At 39.1% G+C, this 26,682-nt stretch overlaps 1 protein-coding gene across 1 annotated transcript; it reads left to right on the forward strand.

Annotated features, from left to right (window-relative positions):
* Positions 1–223: 223 nt before the first annotated feature.
* LOC149027607 (Iron-sulfur cluster biosynthesis family protein) lies at positions 224–26,682 on the forward strand. The gene is made up of 13 exons (XM_089164110.1): positions 224–875; positions 3,639–3,746; positions 3,846–3,946; positions 4,676–4,756; positions 11,318–11,390; positions 11,487–11,552; positions 17,158–17,247; positions 18,084–18,149; positions 23,289–23,431; positions 23,564–23,650; positions 23,737–23,800; positions 25,073–25,216; positions 25,312–26,682. The coding sequence occupies exons 1-13, from the start codon at positions 468–470 to the stop codon at positions 25,453–25,455; spliced, it is 1,575 nt and encodes a 524-aa protein (XP_089020236.1). The 5' UTR covers positions 224–467; the 3' UTR covers positions 25,456–26,682.

Below are 26,682 nucleotides of genomic sequence, written 5' to 3' on the forward strand. Positions count from 1 at the left end.
GCTTTCGAATTTCCATCCATTTATGCGTTTCCATCCTTTGAGCCGTTTGATTCCCACCATTTAATATAAGCTATCAAGCTCCCAAAAGAAAAACATAAATGTCTTGGAGTATTTTTTTATTTTTGGGCAAAAAAAAATGTTTTTTTTTCTTGGTTACGAATTACGATGTCCTGCGTATCAGGTAAGCAATACACAGAAGTAGCGCAATTATCGGGCGAGTTCGGGCGTCAGTTGTGTAACACTTTGTTATCGGGCGAGTTCGAGAGCTGCGTCAGCAGACCATACTCCGTAGCGGAAGTCGAAAGAGTCGCATTTTCATTTTTCAAGTCAGAAGACATCCATAACCGAAAACCTGAACCACTCGATCTCTTCAGAATCTTGATAACAGGTTTTCTTCTCTCTCACTCCTCCCTTGTTCACTCTCGTGTCTCTCATCCATGGCGATATCTTGAAAACTATTATCAGTCATGGCATCCATGGCCACCTGTTTCGCAGTGACAGCGAAGACGAACTCCCGCCATAGTTATTGTCACACCCTATCTTTAAAATCTACAATATATTCTAGTTCTCTACGTTTCAATTCTTCCAGCTTCCACGCTTCAATTCTGCTTCAGAATGCTTTTAGATTTCAGAATCGAAGAATTCCCTTTCCTGTTATCAGAGCAGGCATCGATATTCCCGATGCAATTAAACCTGGTAAGTCCGTCGAAACCGATAGGCTGCCGTCAGATGTTCGAAATCGAGCAATGGAGGCTGTCGATTCCTGTGGAGGCAGAGTTACCATCGGAGACGTGGCAAGTAAAGCAGGCCTCAAGTTGAATGAAGCTCAGAAAGCACTGCAGGCTCTTGCCGCTGATGCCGGTGGATTTTTGGAGGTATTTCCTAGGTTTTCTGTACCTGCCATTCGTATTTTTTCGAGTTTCCAACTGGAACGGGACTTTTTTTCATGTATTTCTATGAAGATCAATTACTCGTTGCTCTATGAATTTATGGTTTTCTTTTGCAAGGCGCAAATGCTGATTTCTAGCCGCATTAGATTATTTTTCTGTTTGAAGACTTCGTTGTGCTGCTTTTTCTACTCCGGATGTTTGCTTACGGTAGCATGATTTCAACTCATGGTGGTAATGCATTACTAATGTCTGCAAAGAAACTTAAAATAAAGAATTGAACTTCACACTTCAGAGTACAAAATGGAAGACTTTTAATATTAGATGTCAGAATTTCAATACTGGTGTCCATTTAATGGATTCTTAAAACTTGGTTGAAGTGAGCTCTCAAAAACTTGGAGACCGTTGTGGTTGGGTGCGGTTATCTTATGTCAGTGATGCGTGTAGAAAATTTATGAAATTGAGAAATGTTTTACCTCCATAGTTGGGATGGGATTTTGTTGAGTTTAATGATGTGAAATTTGGTTTTACTGTTAGAACTCTTGTGAGTGGAAAAACTTATTCATTTTAGGGTAAACAAGTAGCCACTGATCTCTGTGAAGCTGCTCTTTGTTGTCTTCGCGTTCTGCAAGATGTCAATTTCAGAAAGATGGAAAACATTTGTGAAGAAATGAAGGCCAATTAACTGGATAAAAGCTATACGATTACTATTACTAACTTACTGATCCTTCCAAACTGTTGAGAAGGTCCTTGTTATAGATTTAAAGGGCAATGATAGGAAGTTCGAGAACATATGAATAAAGATACAAATTCTAAAGCATCTATGTTCTTTTTCTTTGTGGATGGAATTTTATTACAGAAGAGAAATTACATCCACAATGGCTTGGCATGAAGAAATTCCTTTTTTTTTCTTTCTTTTTTTGATTAGCAAATAACAAAATTAAACCAAAGAAAGAATGTACATGGGGGGAGGGATCCAGCCTTCAAGAGGAAGACCGGAGATAGGAGCCATGACCCCAGGAGACAAAAATGAAGAAATTCTGTTAGGTGCAACTGAAAGGCTACAATTGTAAACAATGTAATTAATGAGCATAACTCTAAGGACTTTCTTTTCGGTGTCTGTACTTAGCTTTAGGCAAATACCAAATAAAAGGATGTAACATTAAGGTAGTCACTGTCACTTTGTGGAAAAGCCTGGAGCCATCATAGTTATCTATTGGAATTTGATGCTCTAGCCAAGCTGTAGAAAACTTTACAAACCTTTTCTTTGAACTTTTTGGGAACTTATCTGGTACTACCACTGCCAGAATTTTTCTGCAAGAGAAAAGAAAGGGGTGTGTGTTGAGGATTTTCAGAATCTCCAGCAAAGTTGATCTGAACTGAGGTCCAAGCAATCATTTGCTGGGTTTTTTCATATTACATAAATGGAGTCATCAAATGGCCAAGGAAATAATTGACCAGACTGGCATTCTTGGAGCTAGTGACTGCTTAAATATAGAGGGTGGGAAGGGGAGGTTAATGGGACTTCTTTCATAGGGAGTGGAGAGAGACAGATGCTGCATGCCCAGCCTTTTCCCTAGATAATGAAACATGAGGAAGAAAACAAAATAATGTCTGGAAAGAAATTGTATCCTCTGAGGTTGTCATGCTGCCATAATGGATTTCCCTGGCTAATCTAAAAACACTCTGAACAAGATGTTTGAACCATATGTTCAGAAAATGTTCCAAAGCACAAGTGTCTTCAATACTGTGGGGAAGTTGTAGGAATCTCCCTTTCTTCTTTCTGATGACTATCATTGCCTGAGGCTTGGAATCATAAAAGTTGTTTTAAGTTCCATTCAATTGATAAGGGCGGGAGCCTCCTTACTGTTGGTCAACATACTGCATGTTCAAAGAGAACAAAAATATTCCAATTTTTTCTATGATTTCTTTTTAACTTCTCTCCGGGTTCCTGATGTAATTATTTGAGATATCTGAGTTTTTTTTTCCTGTTGTAATTCGTTGGAATGTCTGAGTTTTTTGAAGTTTAAAACCTACATGCATAATCTCTACATTTCCCACAAGCTTTGCTTTGTGGCCTAGGATAATGTGAACCATTCTCCAGTTTTTTGCTTAAACATTTATAGAAATTTCCAACTCTCTTTCTTCCATATGTATCACCTATGTGTTGGTTGTTCGATTATACAAAATTCTCTGGGAAAACCTTTGAATGCCCGCAAGGGAAAAGAAGTATCTCTGCTGAACCTCAGGTCCGCCGGTGGATGATCTTTGAATCTTGCCATCTTTTGCCCAGTTGGTGATCATTCTTTTGTGCATTTTAATGTTACTATTGACCAAATGGTCTAGTTCCACCATAAAACAGCTACTAGCAGCCTGGAGTTTATTTTGCTGCTCCATCAACTAGATTGACCATTTGGTTAATCACCTTAGTTTGGTTTCTGTTCTTCTAAGGAGGATGAACAGCTTTGATATGCTATATTGGAAGCATTCTTTATCATGCAGTTCAAAATTTAATGTATGTTCATGCATGTGGAAACTGGTGCACATGTTATGACCCTCCCCAGACCCAACTGTGGTGAGAGCCTCATGTGCTGGATTCACCCTTTTTTATGCATCTAGAACTTATGAATTTGGATTTCATAGGTCAGAGAGCATTTGAAAGAACAGTCTACATTTCGTGTTTTTTATTTTATCGGCTATTTGAAGTTCTAGATTTTCTAAGTGCAATCCTTCGTAAGATCGTGTTGACAGGTCTCAGATGAAGGTGATGTACTTTATGTTTTCCCGAAGGATTATCGCTCAAAGCTTTATGCCAAATCTTTCAGGATGAAAATTGAACCTTGGCTTGGAAAAGCACAGGTATTGGTGAATCCTTAAAGGCTACTTCGACATTGATGAGTAGTATTAGTTTATTCTTCTTACTATATTATATGATGGAGGCTAATCTGCCTTTTACAGTCTGCAGTTGAGTATTTAATAAGGGTATCCTTTGGGACAGCCCTAATTGCTTCAATTGTTCTTGTCTACACCACGATCATTGCCCTCTTATCAAGTAGAAGGTATTATGTTTCAGCCTAAATACTTGTTGCTCATTGCACTCTTTTAGCTGCATTTGGATTCAATAAAGATTTCAAGATTTGAAAACTGCTAAGCTTCAAATTATTGTATAAGAACCTGATGTCTCGGCTTATTTTGGGAATCAGCATGTTTAAAATTGATAATCCTGAACTTCTATTAATAAGAACAGACCCATTACTATACAATTGGAGGCTCTAGATTTTTTTTTTACCCTTTTTGGGGTGAGTTGTGGGGGTTCAGCTGGTGACCAATACAATGATTAGTGGTCAAGGATCAGCAATTAGCACCGGTAGGGAGGTCGGGTTGAGATAAGTTTTGTCAAGAGAAGGGTACTATGTCCAAAATCAGATGGGCTTTGAGTTGAGATAGATATATTCAATTAAAATGGTTTATGTTGATTCAGAACATAGTTTTTTGAGGGGTTAAAATACTGTCCTTTAGCAAGGAATCTTAGCATTCTATAACTACCCACCATCCTCGTGAACTCTATAAAAAGAGTGGAAATGGAGCCAATCCGATGTGGCCTGGATGCCAAGCGACCAAGGCACCTGAAGGAATTTACAACTATGATCTACCATATATCAATGACAAAGATCTTCCTTTCTATCTAGTTATCTCATGTCAATATATTTAGTTTCTTTCCACTTTGGTCCAAATGTAACAGGATGATATTGGCTAAATACACTTCTTATGTCTTTCATTGGTTACAGTGATGAAGACAATCGTGGAAGACGGGGTGGCAGATCATATGATTCAGGCTTTGTTTACTTTCGTCCATCCGATTTGTTTTGGTAATATTTTCTAGGTCTGATATAACCTAAATTTTCTAATTCATTTAGCATGTGTCAATTTTAATTATACATGATAACTCTTTTGAGCATGTTATGTATGCAATGGTCTTAATGGGGGACATAATGGAGAAAAAAGAAGGATAAAGAAGATGGGGAAGAAGGGAAAATCTTAGAAGAATTAGTCTTGAAGAAGAGAAAGAGAGAGAAGAACACTCATAAGAAGAAGAAGAAGAATAAAAGAGGAGAGAAGGGGGCCCTGCAAATGCGCAAAGCTCAAGTTTTACTTCATTTTTTCTATTCCATCCTCAATAAGCTAATTTCAAGTGTTTAAATAATAAAAGAGACATTATTCTATACGAAAATAACTATAGTTAGGACTCTTGCTATTTTAAAACTAACAAAAAATCGTACTAGGACTCTTAGGGATTTAAAACTAACTAAAACTGATCCTAGATATCCTAGCCAAATTGAAAATCTGATTACATAAGTATCCAATAAATAAATAACAAAATCCTAAATTATCTCTACAACTCCCACAAAAACTATTCCTATTTATCTCCTCACAAGCTGGACTTGGGGCCCACAAAAGTTGAATTTATCTCCTTGCAAGTTCGAGTTGGGGCCTACCAAATATGAAAAATCATCTCCTAGGCTACTATTCATGTTACTGTAGCGTGAACAGTAACTTCTGGTTGTGCTGCATCAGGTCATTTAGGTGAAAACTAATTTTAGAGATTATAAAAAGAAACAAAAGTTAAAAAAAAAATGTTTTAAAAGAATGACCAGAATTTTATTTTGTCTCCCTATAATTTGAGAAGAGATGCAGGGAATTGATAACCACATAGAGTGCAAACATTATACCTCTTCTTCGCTTTGTATATGAAAAAGAAAAAAGAAAAGAAAAGAAAAGAAAAGAAAATTAGGGGGAATGTAACTCATATTGAGCTGGGCATTTGACTTTGCAACTCCTATTTTCTGACAAGTCAAGAATAAGATTTTATGAGATGGTTGTTCTTGTTGCTGTGCCTTGGCACAATGGTTGAGCTGCACTGTTGCAACCATTAGGCTGTCAATTTGAAACACGGAAAAACTTCTCCACAATCAGGGATAAGGCCACATATATTTGCCCCTTCCAGTCCCTGCAGTAGCAGAAGCCCTCGTGCGCTGGGACACTTTTTTAAGTGGTCTACTATACTGTGCAGGCCTGAAATATCTATAATGAAGATATGTGCAGACAAGCTTGCAAGAAAAGCTAGGGCACTTGAACCTGTCAGAGCTTTCTGACATTTGTGAACTTGTTGCAAAGAGAATGCCAGAGAAGAAACTTACCTTTGGTTCTGTATCAAGCTAATAGGAGGGTGATTGTAATTGTAAGCCTCATATTTCTTACTAGTTATATGTTCCAATGAATTACAAGGAGTATGATTTTTTGCCTTATGCTATGAACCAGGGCCTTCTAGCATCAAATTAGGATAGTTGAGCGGATGTCATTACCTGGTTCATGCCTGTTTTCAGAATAAGAAAGGTCCATTCTTCGAAGTGATGTGACAGCTAACTGATCAGTGGTGAGCTGTTTCATATTGCAAGTGGAGAAATAATACATTCGAGAATGCATAAGCCTCTGTCATTAAGTGATTTCTTCAAGGAAAACATCTTAACTGCTGTCTTTCCTTTTTTTTTTTTTGGGGGGGGGGGGGTGTAATATTGCTGTTGTCAGTAATAAGAATATCAGATTTTAGATGTACAAATATCACACCCCCAGTTAGGCAGATACTGGGGCCAGGTGGGCCTCATCATATTTGAAACCCAACTAGGGAGTGGAACAGTGTGCCTTTCTTTTTAACATCTAAGAATTGGAGTCAACTGAAACTGAAACATGCAATTATATTTATATAAGAAGAAGAAAGAAGAAAAAAAAACAATCTAACGGCCAGCTGTGATGGCATTTCTAATACATTAATATCAACTCAAAAGCTACACTACGATGCTACAAATTTCATTCTCATGAACCATGTTCATTGATCTTCCAAAATATACATTTTTGTGAGACTGGATTTGAGCTGAACCAAAACAAACAAAAAATCAAAGGCCACAAATCCTCAGACTCTATCCTGGACCATGATGCCTTTGCCTTTCTCCTGCCTCTAATCATGTGTACATTCATTCAACCTTCGCCTCTCTCCCATTCTTCCTTCCTCCTTCCCTCCTTCGTGCCCGACCCGGTCAGTAGGCGTTAGTGTCTAATCCCTCCGTCTCGTTTCGTATGAATAGAGTTGTCCAAGTCATCCTTGGGACAGGCCTTGTTGAGATCCCGGAAATCGACACAAAGACGAATCCGCCCATTCTTTTTCTTTACCGGCACGACCTTTGCTAACCAATCTGGATGCTTCTCAGTTCGAGTCTTGGGGGCACCCACGTTAACCGTCATCATGTTTATGCTGAGCTGATCGAGGAAGGGGTGCCGTCAACCAACGGGGCCCTTATTTGGTTTAGAGTTGGGGCTTTCGAGCAAGCTGAAAAACGGATGCGCGCGCGCTTATTGTGTTGGCCCCCCAAACAAAGAAGTCGGATCAAAGGCCTTATTGAGAAGGCAAAGCGCTTTTCCTACCTCAACTCGAAACAAGCATCTAATGCCAGAATAAAAGACTTAAATAAAGGGACTAAAGCGGGAAAGAAACATCCGTTGGGGGTGCCATCCTTCTGTCTGATTCTTTGTCTTTGTGGTAGCTGGCGCTAACGTGCATCCGTTTTCTTTGCTAAGTGTGCTAGAGCGCTGCGCGTGAAAGCCGTTGCCTTGACTCTGTGGGAACAAGCCACTAGGTGAGTAGGCAATAAGGACATGTCGATACCTGTGTTTATTAAAAAAAGATTCAGGTGCTCTGGGCCTGAATTATATCTTCGATACTCAGCCCCTCTAAGTCTCAAACGGATGATTAGAGAAGTGCTTTACCATAATCCGATGTTTTTCAATAAGCTCGACAAGAAAGATCGGAAGAAGAAAACCGTCAAAATCAGTCCATTATTCCATGCCCACCCGTTAGCGCAGTAGTTTTCTTTGCTGGGCGCCACTATCCCAGCCCGGATCCAGCCAAGTTCTATTGATCATGTCCCCTTCCCAACAGTTGTACCTTGTCTTGGGGCGTCTTTGGCTTTACGAAAGAAAGCCCGCCGGAGAAGTCTATCTCCGTTCCCTCTATGTCCATTCAATCTGAATCTTGCTGCCAACAGACGTCTATTATTGTATTGAATTCACCCGACCCGCCATTTTGTTCTTATAGTTGCTTATTTTACCTTGCTCGAGAAAGCTTTCTCAATCTTCAATCTCCTAAGATTCACCGTTCACTGGCCCACTAAAAGCCTTTCCTCCGACATGTTCTGCAGTTGCGCATTGCCAAAATCCATGTTGTATATTTGAAACAGGTTGACCTCCTTGCTTCTCTCATGGTACAATCCTCTTCCCACTGAGCCCCCCCCTTTCACTCGTGACCAATGTTTGACAATAGGGTCACTTCACTCAGTAAGAAAGCTTCAAAGGTCTTATCTCTTCTCTCTTATCTCCTTGCCCTTTTTAGTTCAGCTGCTCCGTTTGAATTCGATTAGTTTGATTACGCCCCTGCAATTCAATATAGATAGATATATACTATGATAATATTCATGCCTCGCAGCTAGGGAGGAAATCATCGTTCAGTCAGTGGGCGCAGCGAAGGTTCCTTCATCAGTAGTAGTAGTAGCTAATGAAAAGGCTGAAAGGGATCTGTTCGAACCAGAACTGAGACTGGAGAGGGGATTCAATTTGCTAGCCTGCCTCTGAGAAGGTAGATTGCAAGATGGTGCTGACTCTGCCAAAGGAATTGATGGCAAAACCCATTGTACGATGAGAGTTTCGCCTTTTGAAGCGCCAGTAGCGTAGGGCGACCGGGCCAGGCCGAGTCAGAAAGGCTTTGATGACTCAAGGGGGCCGGGCCTATCATATCAAAAGGGTTGTAGAAAGAGAACCCGGGCCGGGCGGACTGGGACCGTCGAAGAAGTGCCTCGACGCGCCGCAGCCACTACTTTGACCCTTGGTTTGGTGAATGGAAGTTGGCCTTAGGTGTAATAGGACTCCCAGTTACTGCGCGCGATCGTATACTGAGGGGGGTTGATAAAGCCGGTTGTTGGAACGACGCGAGCCGGGCCGGACAGATATGGATTTTAACGATCAGTAATAATAATGCCAGACCCTTTAATCTAGTATACAAATATACAAAACCATCTGAATTTATTCATGTACTATTTTTTTTCTTCTATGGGCTTCAATCCTTACTCCTTATCCCCATCTCAGTCCAGGCTAACGGGGCCTTACTTATTCGGGGGGGGGAGTGTAGCCTCGAGAAGCAAGGGAGAGTCGGTCGGCTTAAAGCCCGATGGTTGGAACAATGGCATGTGCCACAGGCTATGGATGAGATCTTGGCCCCCACCCCTCAGATCGTGTCTCGGGGAGATCATATTCACGCTGGTACCGTAGTAGGTAAACTTGAAGGGGAAAGAGAAATTACCTTGGGCTTTGTTGATTTATTACGTGATGATTTTATTGAAAAAGGGAAGAGCGTGGGTACCGCTGATTGTGGTAAGATTCTTAGCCTTGTTGATGACTCCATCTAAAATACAATAGGGACAGCCGCCTTCATGCCCTATCTGTGTCGACATCGACGCCGCGTCAAAGGGGAACTGGGGACCCCGATCAGTCTACGATCTAGCGGGAAACTATAGGAGCCGCACTCCCAGCACCTGGGGGACCTAGTCGAGCACTGGATAGGCAATTTTTTTTTAGAGCTAGCCTATTCGTTATGGGGAATCAATGCTCCGGGCCGAATTTCTTATTCTTTTCTTCTTTTTTGAAACAAGACTTTGGATAGGCTAAATAATTAACCTTAAAGTGGGATAGGCTAAATAATTCCGGGCGTAAAAAGGGCCATTTAGAAGGTTTCGCATTGATCCATGGATCCATACATCTCGATCGGAAAAGAATCAATAGAAAAAGAAAGAATCGGAATTGATCAATATCTTTCGGTCAACATCAAGATAGGTCAGGGGCGCGTCGGAACGGTCGGTAGCTGCTTAGTCTCATCCGAGTCTGGTCTACAGTTGCCGCCAGCATGGACATCGGTGGGGTTCGCGGTGGTGGAGGAACCGGATCGGAAAAAAGAGGGATTCTAGTTGTAAGATAGCTAATGAAACCGTAGCTGGAATTGAGATCTCATTCTCACGCATTATTTGTCAATTCAAATTGGCCACTTCCGAATCTCAGTGGTCAGAGCTTTGTACATGACCCGCCTGATGAGCTAACTGTTCCTAAAACTCCAAGGCCTTCTGGTCACAGCCTCCGTATGCCTGCTGCAGTGATGAATTACACTGTTTAAGGTAGAGCGCAAGGCACAGAAGAGCTCGTTGGGAAGAAAGATTGAGTGCAGCCTGTAGAGCACATGTAACACACAGTCGGGTTGCTCACGCAGCGGATCTCTCTCTCTCTCTCTCTCTCTCTCGTTAGATATCTATATAATAAGAATAAGAATCAGTTGAAAAGCAGAAGAGTTCAAGTAGATGTATGTTTTCATAGGTTACATAAATCATTCTGTTCAACTTGTATTTTAGATTATGGGAGAACCTGATCTGTTCTTTTCTGGTGCTGCTTTTATCTAATAGCAGGATCTTGCTGTTGGTTTCTTAATGAACTTCCACTCCCTTCTTTTCTAAGTTCTGGCTTTTGCACAGAGAACAACCACGCAATAACCACTAGCCTAGTGAAAATCAAAACAACCACGCTACAAACTACAAAGTACAAACATGACAGAACATGTATGTAATATAAGAAAGTATCTACCTCATTGCAAAATAGGTGTTACAACTTTGTTTGCAAACCATTTCATTTCAGTGCTTCTCATTTCATTCCCTTACTGTCATGATTTCAGTATTCTTTCAGTTGACTTGTGGTCATAGCCTAAGCAGACCCATGGAGGATGTACTACTGCTACTAGAGTAGCAATTGCCAATTAAGTGGCTTTTAGTTTAACAATCAGTGGTTCTTGTTTCTGTTTCTCAACCAACCCTGAATGGTTCCCCGTTTCTGTTTCTCCTACCCAAAAGGGATTCTGTTTCTAAGTATATTATATATAACGTTTGAACTTTGTTCCTAAGTATCTTGACTTCCTTTTTGAAACGCTCCATTATTGCATGATTACAAAATCGGTATACTAGCTGTATTGCATAATTCTTCTGGTGCTGATACAGTAAATATGACAATGAAAATGATATGCTATAGGTATCTAAGCCATTCGAACTCTGTTCTATATCAGTTTGCCTCATGGAACAAACAGTGACAATGATTTGATATGCTATGGGTATTTAAGCCATTCGAACACTGTGCTATATCAGTATGTCTTAACAGAACTAAACAGCAACTTGAAGTTTGGGAAGTATTACGTAGGTTTCTATTTTAATTCATTGGTGTGTCAAAGGGGTTGTTTTATAACATCTTACCATTTATTTATGTTAGTGTATCTCTAACAGATGTACATTTGGCAGGTATTGGGATCCATACTATTATAGGAGGCGGCAGATAAGAAGAGAAAATGATGGCATGAACTTTATTGAATCTGTAATGTGAAAGATTGGATCATTTTGTTACACTTGTCTGCTTGAATTTCCCAACTCTGAAGCAATACCAAAAATTTTTGGTGCTATTTCTGTGTAGGTTTTTTCATTTGTGTTTGGTGATGGTGATCCAAACCAAGGAATTGAAGAGGAAAGGTGGAAGTTGGTAATTTCTTGAGCATATTTTCATACAATTCTTGTTGAGTTGATGTCCCCCTTTCACTAATCTCCGTATTGCTTTTAATGCACATATTTCCTTATCCTATGCTATCTGTGAGTTCATTCTGGTTGATCATGCCTCATTGTAAATATATGTTCTTAGAAAAGATAGTACAATCTTAAAATATGACATGCAGACATGTCTGCATGTGTAAAATGGGAGTACCCGGATGTGGCAATCACCTATATGCAGAGATGGTTATCTTTTCTGTTGCTGTTGCATAATTGTCTCTCTCTCTCTCTCTCTCTCTTTGGAGGAAAAGGAAGAACAAATGTAAGTTCTATGAGCAACCAGAAAATGACAAAAGGCTGCATTTTTGCACCTAGGCAAGTGCTATGGACAATCTACATAGAGAAAAGAAGCAAATTTTGCCAGTAATTGTTATATTTTCTTATGAAGTACCCGTTTTGTGTTATTTTTCATCCATCATTTTGTTTACTATTCTTATCTATAAAGGAGGAAAGCTTAAGTAGGACCTCATATAATTAGAGGAGGCACGAGTCGCATGGAGGCCATTAACTGTGAAGGGCACATCAGAAAGGTTAGCTTCATGAAGTTGAGCAAGGATAAAGATTTGGTGAAGAACAAGGTTTAGGCCAGTTGATGTAGAATTGGCAGCATATACAAGGAAGAGAAAAGCCCAATGGTATCCAAAACAGCCCATGGCTTGCATGGGCTAGGACTATTGTAGTGGGATAAAATGAGCCCATGGTTTCATGGGCTTATATTACTTTAGTGGGAGAATATCAGCCCACTATTTTGAACTAAGTCCAAGTCTAGCTTTGAAAAGTCAACAAAAGGAGCTAGTAGATGGTGTTGGTTAGTGGTGGGGTATAGTAGGTGGATGTTTTTATTATTGTTTTGACTAATGGTGTTGGGTAGTAGTTGGATGTTTCCATTATTGTTTTGACTAGTAGTGTTGGGTAGTAGTTGGATGTTTCCATTATTGTTTTGACTAGTAGTGTTGGGTAGTAGTTGGATGTTTCCATTAATGTTTGTAGTAGGTTGTGTTAGCTAGTGGTTGGATGTTACCATTAATGTTTATGTCTCTTTAGAATGCTATATAAAGAGACTTATGTAAGTGGTGAAGATACAACTTATGAATTGAAATCAAATTACTTGTTAGTATTCCTCCTCTTTGGAGAACCCTTGTGTTTGATCAAGGTAGGTTGGTGTTTGATCCAATCGATCCACCTTGCGGTGTGAAGCCCGGGTGTTACGTGTTACATGTTACATTGTTATTGTCACTTTTTTCATTATAGTTCTGCCCCTGTTGGAAGATCTATTCAGCCCGTTATAATACCACTCTAGTTTCAGCCCTCTTTCCCACCTAAACTTTGTTTCAGTTTAAGTCCATCAAATTTGCAATTGTCTCCCTGTGAAAAGGTCCTATTTGGGTACTGTTTTGATCAATCAAATTCGGTATCTACATTACCAGTGGGAAACCAAGATTTGGTTGAAACTGGTCAAAACTCGGTACATTTGGGGTAAAACTTGACATGTGATGGGTTGGTCAAAACTGGTTGAAGCTACCATAACTAGCTGAAATTGGGATGGTGAAATTGGTTAAATTGGTCAAAAACTCAAATTATATGAAATATAATTGAAACAAGGTATTATTTAAACTCCCTTCAGGTTTTATCTTGGTAACCTGTGAAATCAAGATTTATGTCCATGGAGCAGTGTTACACAATAAGAATTCATACAATAATGTAGCTCAAATGAGGGGTTTGAGATGGACTTGTGAGTGGTGTCAGCATATGAAAAAATAAAACTAGAAAACAACGCACATTGGTATTTGGTGGGAACTTAGGACTTACTTTAAAACCAATAGTTGAAAAAAAGGGACATGGCTTCAACACATCAATTCAGAGATTTCATTGAATAGTATGGATTACAAGTTATAGATGGAGAAATTCCATTCGTATACTGGACAGAGGACTATAAATTGTATTGAGGACCAACATCATCGCTTACGCACCTCAAGTAGGACATGATAAAAGTAGTTAGAATATAGGGAACACATTAATGGATTAGTGCATGTTTTAGTCCATGAGGGAATATTACTTTAAGGGTTAATCTGAATGGACATGTTGGGAGAGATCATAAAGGCTATGAAGGTGAAATTTTAAGGCTGCATAAATTGTGACCCCCTGAACCCCACAATGGTAGAAGCCCTGTGCACTGAGAACGTCGTTTTTTAATTATGATTTATCCATTGTAAACAATTTCTTTGGAAGGAGAGATGAACATTTAGTTACCATCAAAAGTGGGCAGAGAGTTTCCATATAGATTCCTTCCTGACTAGAAGTTCCAACAGAATGTTATGTATAAGGACTGTAAGTTTATACCAGGTCAGAGCCTAACCATGCAACATAGATTAGTGGTTGTGCATATGCTTCTAATTGCATAGATTTGTAAGAAATGTGAGCTTATTTGCCCTGGGTTAGGTGGTGGAGCTTATAAGGAGATACTTTAAGTTATTTACTAATAAAGCGAGACTTTGAGGGAGATATTGATATTGTTGAGAAACTGGATGACCATTTGTATGAGATGTATGAAGTTGTCCTAGGAGAATTGAAACAAAAGCATCATCTTCTGAGAAGACTTGGTGGATCACAAGGTTCAAGCTGGCAGTATGACTAAGAAAGCAAGTTCATGGCATGGCAGAGCACTTTAAAAAGTTATCAATTTAACAAAAGTGAAGCTAAGATTGTGGGGAAAGCACTATTTGACTTCCCACCTATTTTGATCCCCTCCCTCCCTGTTCCCCTCAAGTACCACTCAAGTCTGGTCGCCGCCTCCCTTCACCCGATCCCCATGATCGCACTATTTGGCTTCCCACCTCATATAGAATTTTCTCATCTTCTACTTGGAATCTCTCTTGATCCTGTGGTTAGATTATTCCTTGGGTTTCCTTGGTTTAGTTCAAAGGTCACATACATCACCAAGATTTCACTGTATGGAGAACATTCAACATTTGCCTCTGAACCAAAATTTTCCTCATCCACTTCCATAGCCCGGCCTCCCCAGTTGTATCCTTTCGTGGAATCATGGAATGACTCTCAAGATATAGATCACCCCTTTTTCACTTGCCCCTTCTCTAGCCACATTTAGCTGAAAGTCATCTCCTTTATATGGCCTCGCTGTAAATGCTCTAGTTTTTCTCAGGATTGGCTATGGTTTTTGATGGCCTCATATGGCTCTTCTACCTATGATTTGGCTGGCAAACTGGTATTTGGTGCTGTTGTCTCACACCTATGGTGGGAATGTAACCTCAGGAGATGGACCTCCAACCCCAGATCTTTGGACTTGATTTGGAAAGGCATCTACCTTGATGTCTCCTCTGGATGCTAGTTGTTACCCCACCCCAGCTTTGGATACCTCAATGGACAGGCTTATTGGCGTTACTTGGGGTATTGGCTCTTCTTTGCAGCCCTCAAGTATTTTGTATGCTCCCCTGCCCCCCCCCCCTGGCAGGTCTCACTCCTTTATATTATTCCCACCTATGGATTTATTGGTTATATTAGTATCTTCACTCAAAAATAAAGATTGTGGGAAAAGAGGTAGAGAAAATACGAAGATCTTTATAACAATTTGAGCACAAAGGAAGGGGAATCACGGTATATAATACAGCAGAAATAAGGGAAGTGGATTAGAGATCTCAACATATTGGACATTAAAAAACCCATTCAGTTCAGCTGGGTCTAACTTAAAACAGGAAACTCAGGGACTCGACACAAATTGGCCATGCTAAGTGGCACTTCTTGAGTCTTCGGCAGTAGGTCTTTAGTTTTCCAAAGAACGTATTGTAATGGTGGTGTCTAGTGCGGTGATATAGTGGTGATGTTTAGTTTGCAGGCATTTACTAACTGTAGATTTACCTTTTGTCTTGTAAATTTCTATGTCAATTTTTCTAGAGTGTATCATTGAAATTCTGTTGTGTTGTAGCTTGGACATCAAGTTATGCTGTTCTAAATAAATCTAAAGCTACTGACTGAAAAGACTTCTATTATCTCCAATCAGTTGCCCATTGTTCTCTCCATTTCTCCTTGTCCGTCTTCTTATTCTACACATTTCTGTTTACTGATATCAAATTTACCGAAAAGGGTAATCTTACCTTCCCTTTGGGTTAACTGGGTCCACTCTTTGCTCCTCAAGACTGACTCTCTTTGGATTGCCTCTATTCCCACCCAACTCATCTTGGACTTGACGAAAGATTCTCTCTTTGCCCGATTGCCTTATCTGTCATGTCCTTTAAAATTGTAGATGGGTCTCTTATCTCTTTCTAGATTGACCCCGAGCATCCCTCAGTTCCCTTACCATGTTCTTGGAGTCAGGACAGTCTACACCTTTGGTATACCTAAGCTTTGGCCCCCCTATCCCACTTCATTAATCTCTGAGCCTGGTCCCCGGACCCCCCCTCCCCCTTCCCTCATGATCTTGATTCTTTTTGGCCCATTCCCTCCCCCCTTCAGAAGACCAACTTCTATGGCTCCCCTCCAAGAACTCCTTCACCGCTGCTTGCCTGGAACCACATCCGCACCCCCATCCCTCAGTTTCTTGGAACGAACTTGTTTGCTTCAAAGGCCATATCACCCATCAAGCCTTCATTGTATGGAGAATGTTCTGTCTTTGCCTCCCCACCCAGTCCATGTTCCTCCACCGAAACATTCAAACCAACCCCTCTCCCCTCTTGCATTTTCTGCACCAAGGGCAAAACCATTCCTCTCCTTTTCTTTGCTTGCCCCTTTTCTAAACCCATTTGGCTCCTTGCTCTTACTGCCATCTGGCCTAGATTCAGACCCCCAACCTTTGCTGCTAAAACCTGCTGGATAGCCTCCATTTTCAGGAGATCTACAATCTTTGACACCACTGAGAAACTTCGTTCGGTGCTTGCACCTCCCACGTGATGCAGGTCCAGCACCAAATTGGCTAGCTTCCCCTTTGAATCAACTTAGGGTTGATAGACATGGGTTGTAGGCCTTCATTCAGCGGGTTTCTTGGTCATGGGCCAAATTTATGGGCCCATAAATTTGGTTTTTAGGCCATAAACGAAAATAGGTTTTTATTTTAGTTTGATTTGATTGGTCTAATTATGTAAATTTTGGCCAAGTTAAGTTATAAAGGCTGAATAGTCTTTTTATGTTTTGTTTTAGTTTAAGTTATGTTTGATTCTGTCTAGGATATGATAAGGAGTCCTTTTAAGTTTAGTTATAAGAGTCCTATTTGATTTTGGATTAGTATGTAGATTACAACTAGACCAGGCCCACCCAAATTACAGTCCTGCATTAGTCAAAATGTACCTAAGGTGTGCAAGTAGCTCACTGCATTTTTATCACACCAGGTCACTCCCTTGACATTAGTAATTAGTAGTCAGATGCATGTGACTTCATCCATTAATATCTTAAATCCTTTTTATCCCCTTGTACTACTTGATTGATGGTATCTTCATATGGAAGGGTTATTATTGCATGTAGTTGATAAATCAATTTAGTTATATGACACTTAACATAATATCTTTCTCATTATACTGGAACTTTCTTTGCAGATTGGACAATACATAGCTTCAAATGGTGGAGTTATCACAGCTGAAGAGCTTGCTCCATATCTTGATGTTCCACCAACAGCAGAAACTGTGGTGATTTTCTGTACTTCATTTAAAAAAACACAAATTTTTTGTTTTGTTTATGCATCTGAATTTGCTTGTTTGCAACAAGAATAGTTCAGGATTCTAATTCAATCCCAATTGGAGTTCCATTATTCACCTAGATTGGAATGGGAAAGACGAAACCAGATTTTTACTATTGATACAAAAATTTGAATGGAAAAAAATACAACGAATATTTACAGATCATTTCCAGATTTCTATTTTAAAGTCAAAAACAAGCTTTTGTAGGTATGCAACCTACTTAGCATGTCGAAGATTCTTTGACCTTTAGTAATGCAAGTGGTAAGTGCCTCATGGTCGGAAAACAGAGTAATTTCTTTACTGATTAGTTAATCAATCTGATGTCAACTACTCCTATTCCAGAATGCTTACTTCTTTACAATTGACAACTTTTGAAAGTGAGATGGTTTGGTCTTCCTCCATAATGATGCAGGACTTGGGGGGAATGGTTCATGGATATGCTAAATATGGAGAATTGTGTGGGCATGTGTCTAACTCAATGTGCAAAATGCCGTGTGCCTTCTGCAACTTCTCTTATTAGCTCTTATGTTTCCTTGTATGTTGGAAAGTAGGCTAACATAATATACTTTTTCAATATTCTTCAATGGGGAAAAAAAAATTCCAAATCTGAACAGACATAATTTGATATCATTTATTGAAGTTGTTATGTGCTTGTGTCACCAACCGAAGTTTAAGTGACTCATAAACTACTTTTATCATACTTTTAATCCTTATGCCCCACTCAGTTTCCACTTTCATTTTAGATTACTGGTTTTAATTTTAATTTCCTTTGATGGTGGTTACAGAATGATGAATCTTACATTTTGCCTGTATTATTACGCTTTGATGGTCGACCAGAAGTGGATGAAGAGGTGCGTTTAGTTTAGTTGTCTTAGCATTTGAGGCACAGTACATGATGTCCTCTTCACATAATTGTGTTAGATCCACTGTGTTTTCCAAAGTAATTGTTTTGTCATGGTTCAAGAATATTATCATGTTTACTAAGCACAATTCCTGATTTGTTCTTTGTATGCTGTGTGCTCCCTACTGTTACCAAATTTCACCTCTTAAAGGAAAGTGGAACTACTCCCTACCTCCCCTTTTATAAATTTATTTACACAGTTTTGTATTTGAATGCTGAATTTAGATCTGTCCTACTGCTTCATATGATGCTTGCATTTCTTTGGTAGATGTTCTTCTGTTTATGGGTTGGTCAGAAACCAAGTTTCTGAAATTAACTTTGTACTGGTTGAATGTGTAACCTTACCATGTTGCATTTTGTTAATTTACTGCATGGGTATTTTTAGTATATCTGATGCGCACAAGGTTGACAACCCCCCCGCCAAAAAAAAGAAAAGAAAAGAAAAAAAGATTGGGGCCAAAACCTAGACCCAAAAGGCCCAACCCAACTCTGGCTGAATACCCTAGGGGTAGTTTGGTCATTTTTCCAAGGGTCTGGTTGGAACCCACTCAATCCAAGGATCATGGATCTTAGTCTATAAGGGGTTCCCTAGTTGAGTCAAGTTAGTTTCATTATTAGAGTCCAAGTCTTTAGTAGGCTATATATAAGCCTATTCTTTCTATTTTTTTAAAGTCTGAGCATTGAATGAAAATTAAATCTGAGTTGAGGATTGTGGTTCCTTGTTGAGGAGGCCACGGTTGAGTAGAGGTTGAGAGTACTTCAATATTCATCACCTTCTTCAAGTACTTGCAGCAGTCCAGCAGCAGTAGTAGCTCTACAGCCTTCAACAATTAAGTACAGTCCCTCCCTCTCCCCTGCAATTCAACCAAGAACCCTCTCCCTCCTTCCCTCCTTGTCAAGCATCCCCAGCCCCTCCCACACCCCAGCAACAGCCAAGAAACCCTTCCCCACCCTATGGCATCCCTGGAATCCCTCCCCCTTTTTTTCTTTTCTTGCTGCAGCAAAAAACCATCCCCCTTCCCTCTTTCTTTCTAGTGATACCCCCGCCTCGAAAAAGAAAGAGAGAAGGAAAATCACAAGAAACCTACCCTGTTCTTCTAACCCGCAGGCCTTCCCTACCCTTTTTGTTCCCCTTCCATTATTCGCTGAGTTCTTTCTTTCACTTCACGTTTCGCAAACCCTGATCTTTCCCATCCCACCCTTCCCAGATAATTTTAGGTTGCTACATCTCTTCCATCTAATTCCAAATTGTTTATATTGTTTATCACTTATCCCAAACCCTTCCCTTCCCAAATAGTTTCAATAAGCTTTTCCCTATCAACCCATATCCCTCCTAAGGGTTTCCAACAACTTAGATGCCCGTAGGCATCCTATAATATTTTTATTTTATTTATTGGAAGATTCTAGGCAAACCCTTAACTTTAGGTAAACCTTCCTAGAAACCCTAACCTTAAAATTGGGTTTCCATCATATCATTATTGCATAGTTATGAAGTTGGAGAGGTGACCACAGCATTTAAGGGTTTCCCTTAGCACCTTGGCAATAGGGCGGCTGTAATGCATTGCCATGGTGAACATAGCATTCCAATGTTCCTTTCCCCCATCCCCCCCCCCCCTTTTAATATAACCATGTTTTCTAGCACATATTATAAATTATATAATTTTACTTTTTTTTTTTAAAGAATTGTACCTATGTAATATATTCATAAAAAATAAGTGACAAATCAACAAACTATATTTATCTTGTGAGACTTTTTATATAAATACAGCTTCGATGAATCCAGATTGTTAAGGGCATGGGTACTTGTGTAGTTTCATTTAGAGATTTCATCTACGGCTTCAAATCTCTAGGGGAAAAAATCTGAATTTTTGGAATAAAATTTCTAGATTTATCCTAAAAAAACATTTATTGAATTATGGTTCAAATTTTTAACGCTTTGATAGTATGGATGAAATCTCTGGATTTCACCTCATACCCATAAATCTCTTCACGTTTTTAGTGTAAAAATGGAATCTCTAGCTTTCATGAATCTAGAGTTCACACAACCAAACAGTAAAATCTCCCATTTGTGAATCCAGAGATTTGAAATCTCTGGATTCGCATAACCAAACAGGCCCTAAATCTCTTTTATATTCAAGTTATGTTCTGGTCAAACCTTGTCAAGTCTACACAAATGTTGTAATCTCTCTAAGTGAAAATATCTTTTAGATATCAAAACAAATGATTATTTTACCATATTAAGATTTATGGAAGTTTTAGATTTGAGAAAAAAAAACCACCAAATATTAAGTTGAAACTTTCACCAAATAGTGGAAATTCAGCTGGGGTTGACTCTTTCCTTTGGGAATTTTAAAAATTTTAACTATTTTTAGGGAAAGTTTCCCAAATAGACTGATTTTGAAAAAGATTTACCTAATAGGATGTTTTTTTAAAAGTTTTACTCAAATAGATTCTATTTTTAAAAGAATTACCAAAACTCAAATTTTGTAATAATTTTTCCTGCCCAACTAACATTCTACTATTAGTTAATAGTTACCCACATTACCCTCAAAGTAAAGTCTTATCTATATAAATTTAATTAGTATTTTTTACTTGTTTAAAGAATTTCTCCCCCCCTAATTCACAAGACTTGCTTTAAGGTTAATTTGGGTAGTTCATAGTAGAATATTGGTTGGGTGGGAAAATTTATCACAAATTTTGGAATTTGGTAATTAGTTTCAAATATAGAATCCATTTGAGTAAAACTTTTTTAAAAACATTAGGTAAATCCTTTTTAAAGTCAGTCCATCTGGTAAATTTTCCATATTTTTCATTGGATTCAAATAGGGAAACTAGCTTATTTACGGATAACATCTTATGTAAATGATATACAAAATGTAAAAACATTTAGTTAAATAACATAGGTGTAATTAAGGGCAATATAGGATTCAACATGAATATAAACAATGTATGGCGCATTGCGATTGACCAGCTGATGGGCCCTTCAGAAAAGGCCTAGACGCCTTGATAACTGTGCATTATTGTTTTAATAATTCTTATGCAAGGCCTACTTACTAGGGGGCTGCTATAATTTCTTAAGTATAATGTTGTATAATCTACCCATACTCGAACTTACCATGTATGAGAGTAGTCCATTGTATGATAAGCTACAAGAATTTCATTTTAGGTGGCATAGCCATGTTTAAAGAAGGCCTTTGGATGCACCAATAGGAAGGAGTATTTTATTCAAAATGAAGGAACTAAAGGAGCCATCAGCAAACCTAAAATGACCCAAGGAGAAGAAGGTGCATAGCTTGGGCCTTGTATCAAGTATGACCTCAAATAGAGCTGATTGGAGGGCAAGGATCCATATCAAGGATCGATATAGCTGACCCAGTTAGTTGGGATTGTGTAATGCCCCAAAACTGACCCAAAGAATACAAGGGTCAGTGCGATAGCTGATATTAAATATGGGTTTGAACACTTCATAATTTCCCAAAACCGTTTTTCACATCTCACATCTCACATCACAAACAATTAAAATGGTAAATCTTGTAAACCTTTAAACCTCAATACAAGTAATCTGATGGTAAGTCAAATGCACAAGTTCCAAGCCTCGGTGGCACCACAACCAAGGAACATTAAGGGTAATATTAATCACTATTACAACCCAATTAAAATAAAACCCCCAGGTTCTGGAAGGCACAAGTCCGAACGCTATGTTGAATGTGCGACTGACACTATGCTACTTAGGTACCTGTGCAGGTTCGGCATTGGTCAGTTCTAGGAACAGCCGCAGCGGTGTGAGGAGTTCACAACCGGACGTGCTGCCCTAGGGATCACTAAGAATCAATATAAGTAGAAATAGCTAATATTCGATAAACAACCAAACATTCCCGGATTTGGAGTTATCTCCTCCTTTATCCGTCATGCACTCTTCACATATATATGGATCATGTTCTATTACTTCTGAAAGATTAATAAATGGGCAAGCTCAGGAAGGCTTAGTATGGGAAACAAATCATAATAATATAAAATATTAGTTTACAGATGCATATCCAGAAGTATTATAGAATCTCCAAACATAGGTTGTATAAATTTGAAACTACTATAAATTCGAATAAAACATGCCATGAATTCAAATGCTCTCAAAATCATTTTCAACATTATAGTTTCAATGATGTAATGTTGCACTGCTAAATCTCATACCAAATCATAAAAATTAATCACCGGGATGGAACACGGGTTCTTGGCTCTTGGATCCGGTAATGGTCTTCTATGGAGGGGAAACCAGACTACTTAAATGTCACACTTCTGCCTCACCCTCCATTCCACATGCTCAAACATAATGGCTTGTGAGCTTCGAGCTCTTGGCTCACTGAACTAGGCCATGTCCTTAAACGTCACACTCTCGCCTAACTCTTAGCCTTTCCACTTGTCCTTGTGCCTGGGCAGTTAATGAACACTGTCAATTGATTTTTTGTTCCTTCTCAAATCCATAACACAGAATTTACTCGGTATCTCATTTTTCTTTTTTTGGATGAATAAATAATTATATAAAAAACAAGGGAACAAGAAGCCAACCTTCAAAAGGAAGGGTGGAAAGGAGAATTGAGACCCTAGGAGACAATAATGAGCCTGTTCCTCAGGGATTTAGCAACTGGGGGGGTGGGGGGGGGGGGGGGAAGAAGAAAGCCTAGTCAAAACATCAAAATGGATGGCATTCCAAATCGAGTCAATAGAGCGGGATTTGGAAGTCCATCGCCTGAGATTGCGGTATCTCATTTTTCACTTATTCATTTATTTTTTGTTACTCAGTGGCATTTTATGGACCTCCCTGTGGGGATTATGTGTTTATGGTGACAGAATTAGTATCTAAAGTTCTATTTTTTGTTGGGAAAAGATTTTCTGCCACCTTGTACTTTGCATGTTCTGGTTTTGTCAAACTGAACCTGACTTCATGTCTTTTGATTTCTTCCTGCCACTTATCTCTATCCTCACTCTGGTCCCTCATTTGTTATAGTGCAGGACCAAGATTTCACAGACTTCATTACATTGTATAGCATGCAAGTTTAAGAAATAATTTCAAATCACATGAAATTTTTTGCAGGGGAATATCCTCTATCGATTTCCTTCGCTACAGCGAACAGCTGCTTCTCAGGGGATTGGGAGGAGGGAATATGTAGGGAAAAGATGGGCTGATTGGGTTGGAGGGGTTGAGAAATTTTTCAAGGAGAAGAAATGGCAATTCAGGTTTTCCTCCCCCTTCCTATCCCTCCCAACAACCCCTGCCCCCTTACCCCAAGAAGGGGTTAATTTCCAAGTTGGAACATGGCTTATGTCAGTAGCTCTGTTTTCTGATATGGGTATTTATTGACTTTGCAGTAAAACAGGGACCTCGGAGAGAGCAATGGTTATAGGTTTGGGTGGGCTTAATCTTTTTGGAGTTATTATTCTTGGCACCATGCTTAAGTATGGCTCTTGTTATCCAATTATGGCTCTTTGGTCATTCTTATATTTTTCTTCTCTAACATCTTCAATTTCTCTCATATTTGTAGGGACACAAGAATTGCACCAAGTGGGTTTATATCATTTGTTTCTGATATATTTCCTTTGCTTCAGGTGTGTTTTGGTGTTTCTCTGGTGAAGAATGATGCTTTACTTTGAATGAATGTGTACTTCATGTTATCTTGAGCTTGTACTTGTGCTGCCATTTAGTTTTGATAGTTATTGTCCTATAGCAAAATTATGCTTGATTATTACTTTAAAACAAAAGGTTCATGTTAATTATGCTGATGCAATGGGTCATTATCAAGATCTGATTAGTACATTCACGCCAAGCCATGGTTGTTGCATACTTGCATTGGGCACCTTGCCCAGTGACGACTATGCCTTGGTGACTTGTTCATGTCTTGTTGCATTGAGGCCCCCTCAAATGTCTTGGACTCTAAACACCATGACAACTATGTGCCAGACCTTTCACTCAAGTGAAGCTTTAAATGTCATTAGCTTCAGATCAGTTGTGTAATAAGATGTTTTCTGATTAGAGCTAGAAATACACATGAAGATCATGCATGCTAGTTAGAAAAATATGTGAACAGGAGAGAATGTTTGGACTAGGTATGAGGGCTGGGGCTTTAAAACAGAGAATTGACTCCATAGTGCCTATGGAGGTGAGCATATGTGTGAATCTGACAAATAGGATAACAGGGAGGGTTTTAGTTGAGGACTGTTATACCAATAATTCCTATTCTTATTTAATTGTAGATAGAACCAGATGCATTTCGTACTTCTTCATTTGCAATATCAGTCATTCTCTGTTTGACTAATTAGCATTTGATGGGTCTTATCAGATCTCCGCATTTCACTTTTTCCTTCTAGGAGACTAGCTGGTGGGAGTGGTTTGGTGTTTTGTTATTTCAGCAATCAATGGCTTTGATTCTTCAGGTCCATGATTAATGGGGTAATTTGGGTTATTAAGGGTTGAGGTAGGATCCTACTTGTATCATAAATGCTTTTCTTGGTACCTCCGGATTGCCATCTCAGTTTGATGTCTAGACCGTCTAGTAGAACTTGTATATTGCAATGATATCATATTTTTGAGACTTGTTTTAGCATTCTAATGAGCAGTCAAGCTCTACTTGCCTTTCATGCACATTATATGGCATAAGAACTAATAGGTGAAGCATTTGAAGCATTGAGTTGGCCTGTGCAAGCTCCTTGGGACTATTTCCTTGTACTGAGTCATGTTTTTCGGATTGTGTTCGGATTCAATTTTTTCGGCTGATTTCTTGATGTTGGAAACCCTGTATGTTGAAAAGATAAAACCACATGTAGTTTGTGTGTGCTGGGGTTTCTCCTTATCTTAAGCAGAGTAATTTCAAATTTCTGCAGATATATGCTGGTTCCTTTTTTGCGATCCCTCTTTTCCGCTGGTTCTTCTTCCGTAAGAGAAATGCTGAAATCGAGAACAGAAATAAGGCAAGAGAACAGCGAGCACAGGCACTTGAATTGCCTGAGTTGCCACTGAGGCGAAAGGTAACTGAGAAAATAGGGAATGCTTATGGTATAGTCCTTTCCAATTTATACACCTAGATGTGGTACTAATTTGTTTATGTTATGTAAAATCACAGCTTCTAAGTGCCCGAGACATGGCTCAACGGACTGTGATAGGCCCAGAACGTATTGTATATAGTAGTGAAAAGGACTTGTATGACCAAGACTATGATGCCCAAGAATGGGAACGGAGATTTCGGGAGGTTGAGAGATCTGATTAAAGAGCAGCATGTCTCATATTTCTTGTGCCATTTTGTTTTATACCAGAGCAGGTGATGATGATAACAGAATGAAAAGAAAAGAAAAGAAAATTGAAAATGGTAAGAAGCAATCGCAGAGGTTTATTGTACCTTCTGTATATTCCATTTATCAGATGTGGGCAATAGGAAAGAAGTGGCGAAGGGTGGGAGGAGCTAGCTGTAATATGGTTTGCTTGACACATAGTATTTGCGAGCCCAAAATTTTAGATCATTCAATTATCTACTTCATTTATCAGAAGTTATATTGCCATTAGATCAGAGGCTGTTCCTCCCAGAATTAGAAATGGAAACACCAATGTTTTCTTTCAAATTTGTGGTCGGTAATTTCATCCTCTTTGTCTTGATTTCTTTTTGGCATCCTCAATGTTATCGAAGCAAGTATATTATACTATGATTTCTGTGGACAACCTTAGTTTCGTGCAGATCAATTTGAGATCCAGAATTGTAGTTTTAGTTTTGCAGGGCACTAGGGTACGATCGGGGTTGATCCATATTAGCATCTAATACCAGATCCCAGCTGGCTGATCTCATGGGATTCGATGTTTCCAGCTTACTGAAGCACGAAAGAGGCAGAACCCCTTTTTAATTGAGTCTAGTCCCTTTGAGTCTATACCGTATAACATAAGCATTAGCTTTGACGATGAGTAGATCGAGATGATACGATTGATCAGGAACAATGGGAAGGTCCTGATGAATGTGGTATAATCTTATCAACCTATTATTTATGTGTTTCGTCTTCTTGATTTCCCTTCCCTTTGTCATCGACAAAAACCCGTTCTTATAGCCCGAAAAAACCATCTTCTTTTAATGTCTTTGAGAACTGAATTGTTACTGATCCAGAGGGTTTTCAAAACCTAGATAAAATGTGTTGTATACGTTCCTTCCTATCTACTGAATTTGTCAGATCCTTCAATTAGAGGTGAATGCCCATGAATCGTTCCCATGTAATCTTTTCTTAGCTTAATGGTAACATGTAAAGTGCGAAGATGCCAATGTCATCAAATTCATCGGTACTCTAAAAATAGGAATTGATTGTCTTTTGTAATTGTTTATGTGGATGAGATGAATTGTTGGTAAACGTATCTATCCTCGAGCAACTAAAATAGTCACGCCAATCCAGTAGGTGGTGAGCCATCCATGTAAACATATAAGGTCGGCTCATCTAAAACAGACAACTTGTTGCTAACT

Source organism: Hakea prostrata, chromosome 1 (genome assembly GCF_041222555.1).
Source record: "Hakea prostrata isolate BN-2017 chromosome 1, UWA_Hpros_2, whole genome shotgun sequence".
NCBI lineage: Eukaryota > Viridiplantae > Streptophyta > Magnoliopsida > Proteales > Proteaceae > Hakea > Hakea prostrata.

What these genes read in the sequence shown, in the direction of transcription:
- LOC149027607 (XM_089164110.1), top strand. Translation starts at nt 468, where the DNA reads ATGGCATCCATGGCCACCTGTTTCGCAGTGACAGCGAAGACGAACTCC. An exon ending in GCATGAACTTTATTGAATCT is followed by an intron (nt 11,391 to 11,486) that starts GTAATGTGAAAG and finishes ATTTCTGTGTAG; the next exon opens with GTTTTTTCATTTGTGTTTGG. An exon ending in ATTCTTGGCACCATGCTTAA is followed by an intron (nt 23,651 to 23,736) that starts GTATGGCTCTTG and finishes TCATATTTGTAG; the next exon opens with GGACACAAGAATTGCACCAA.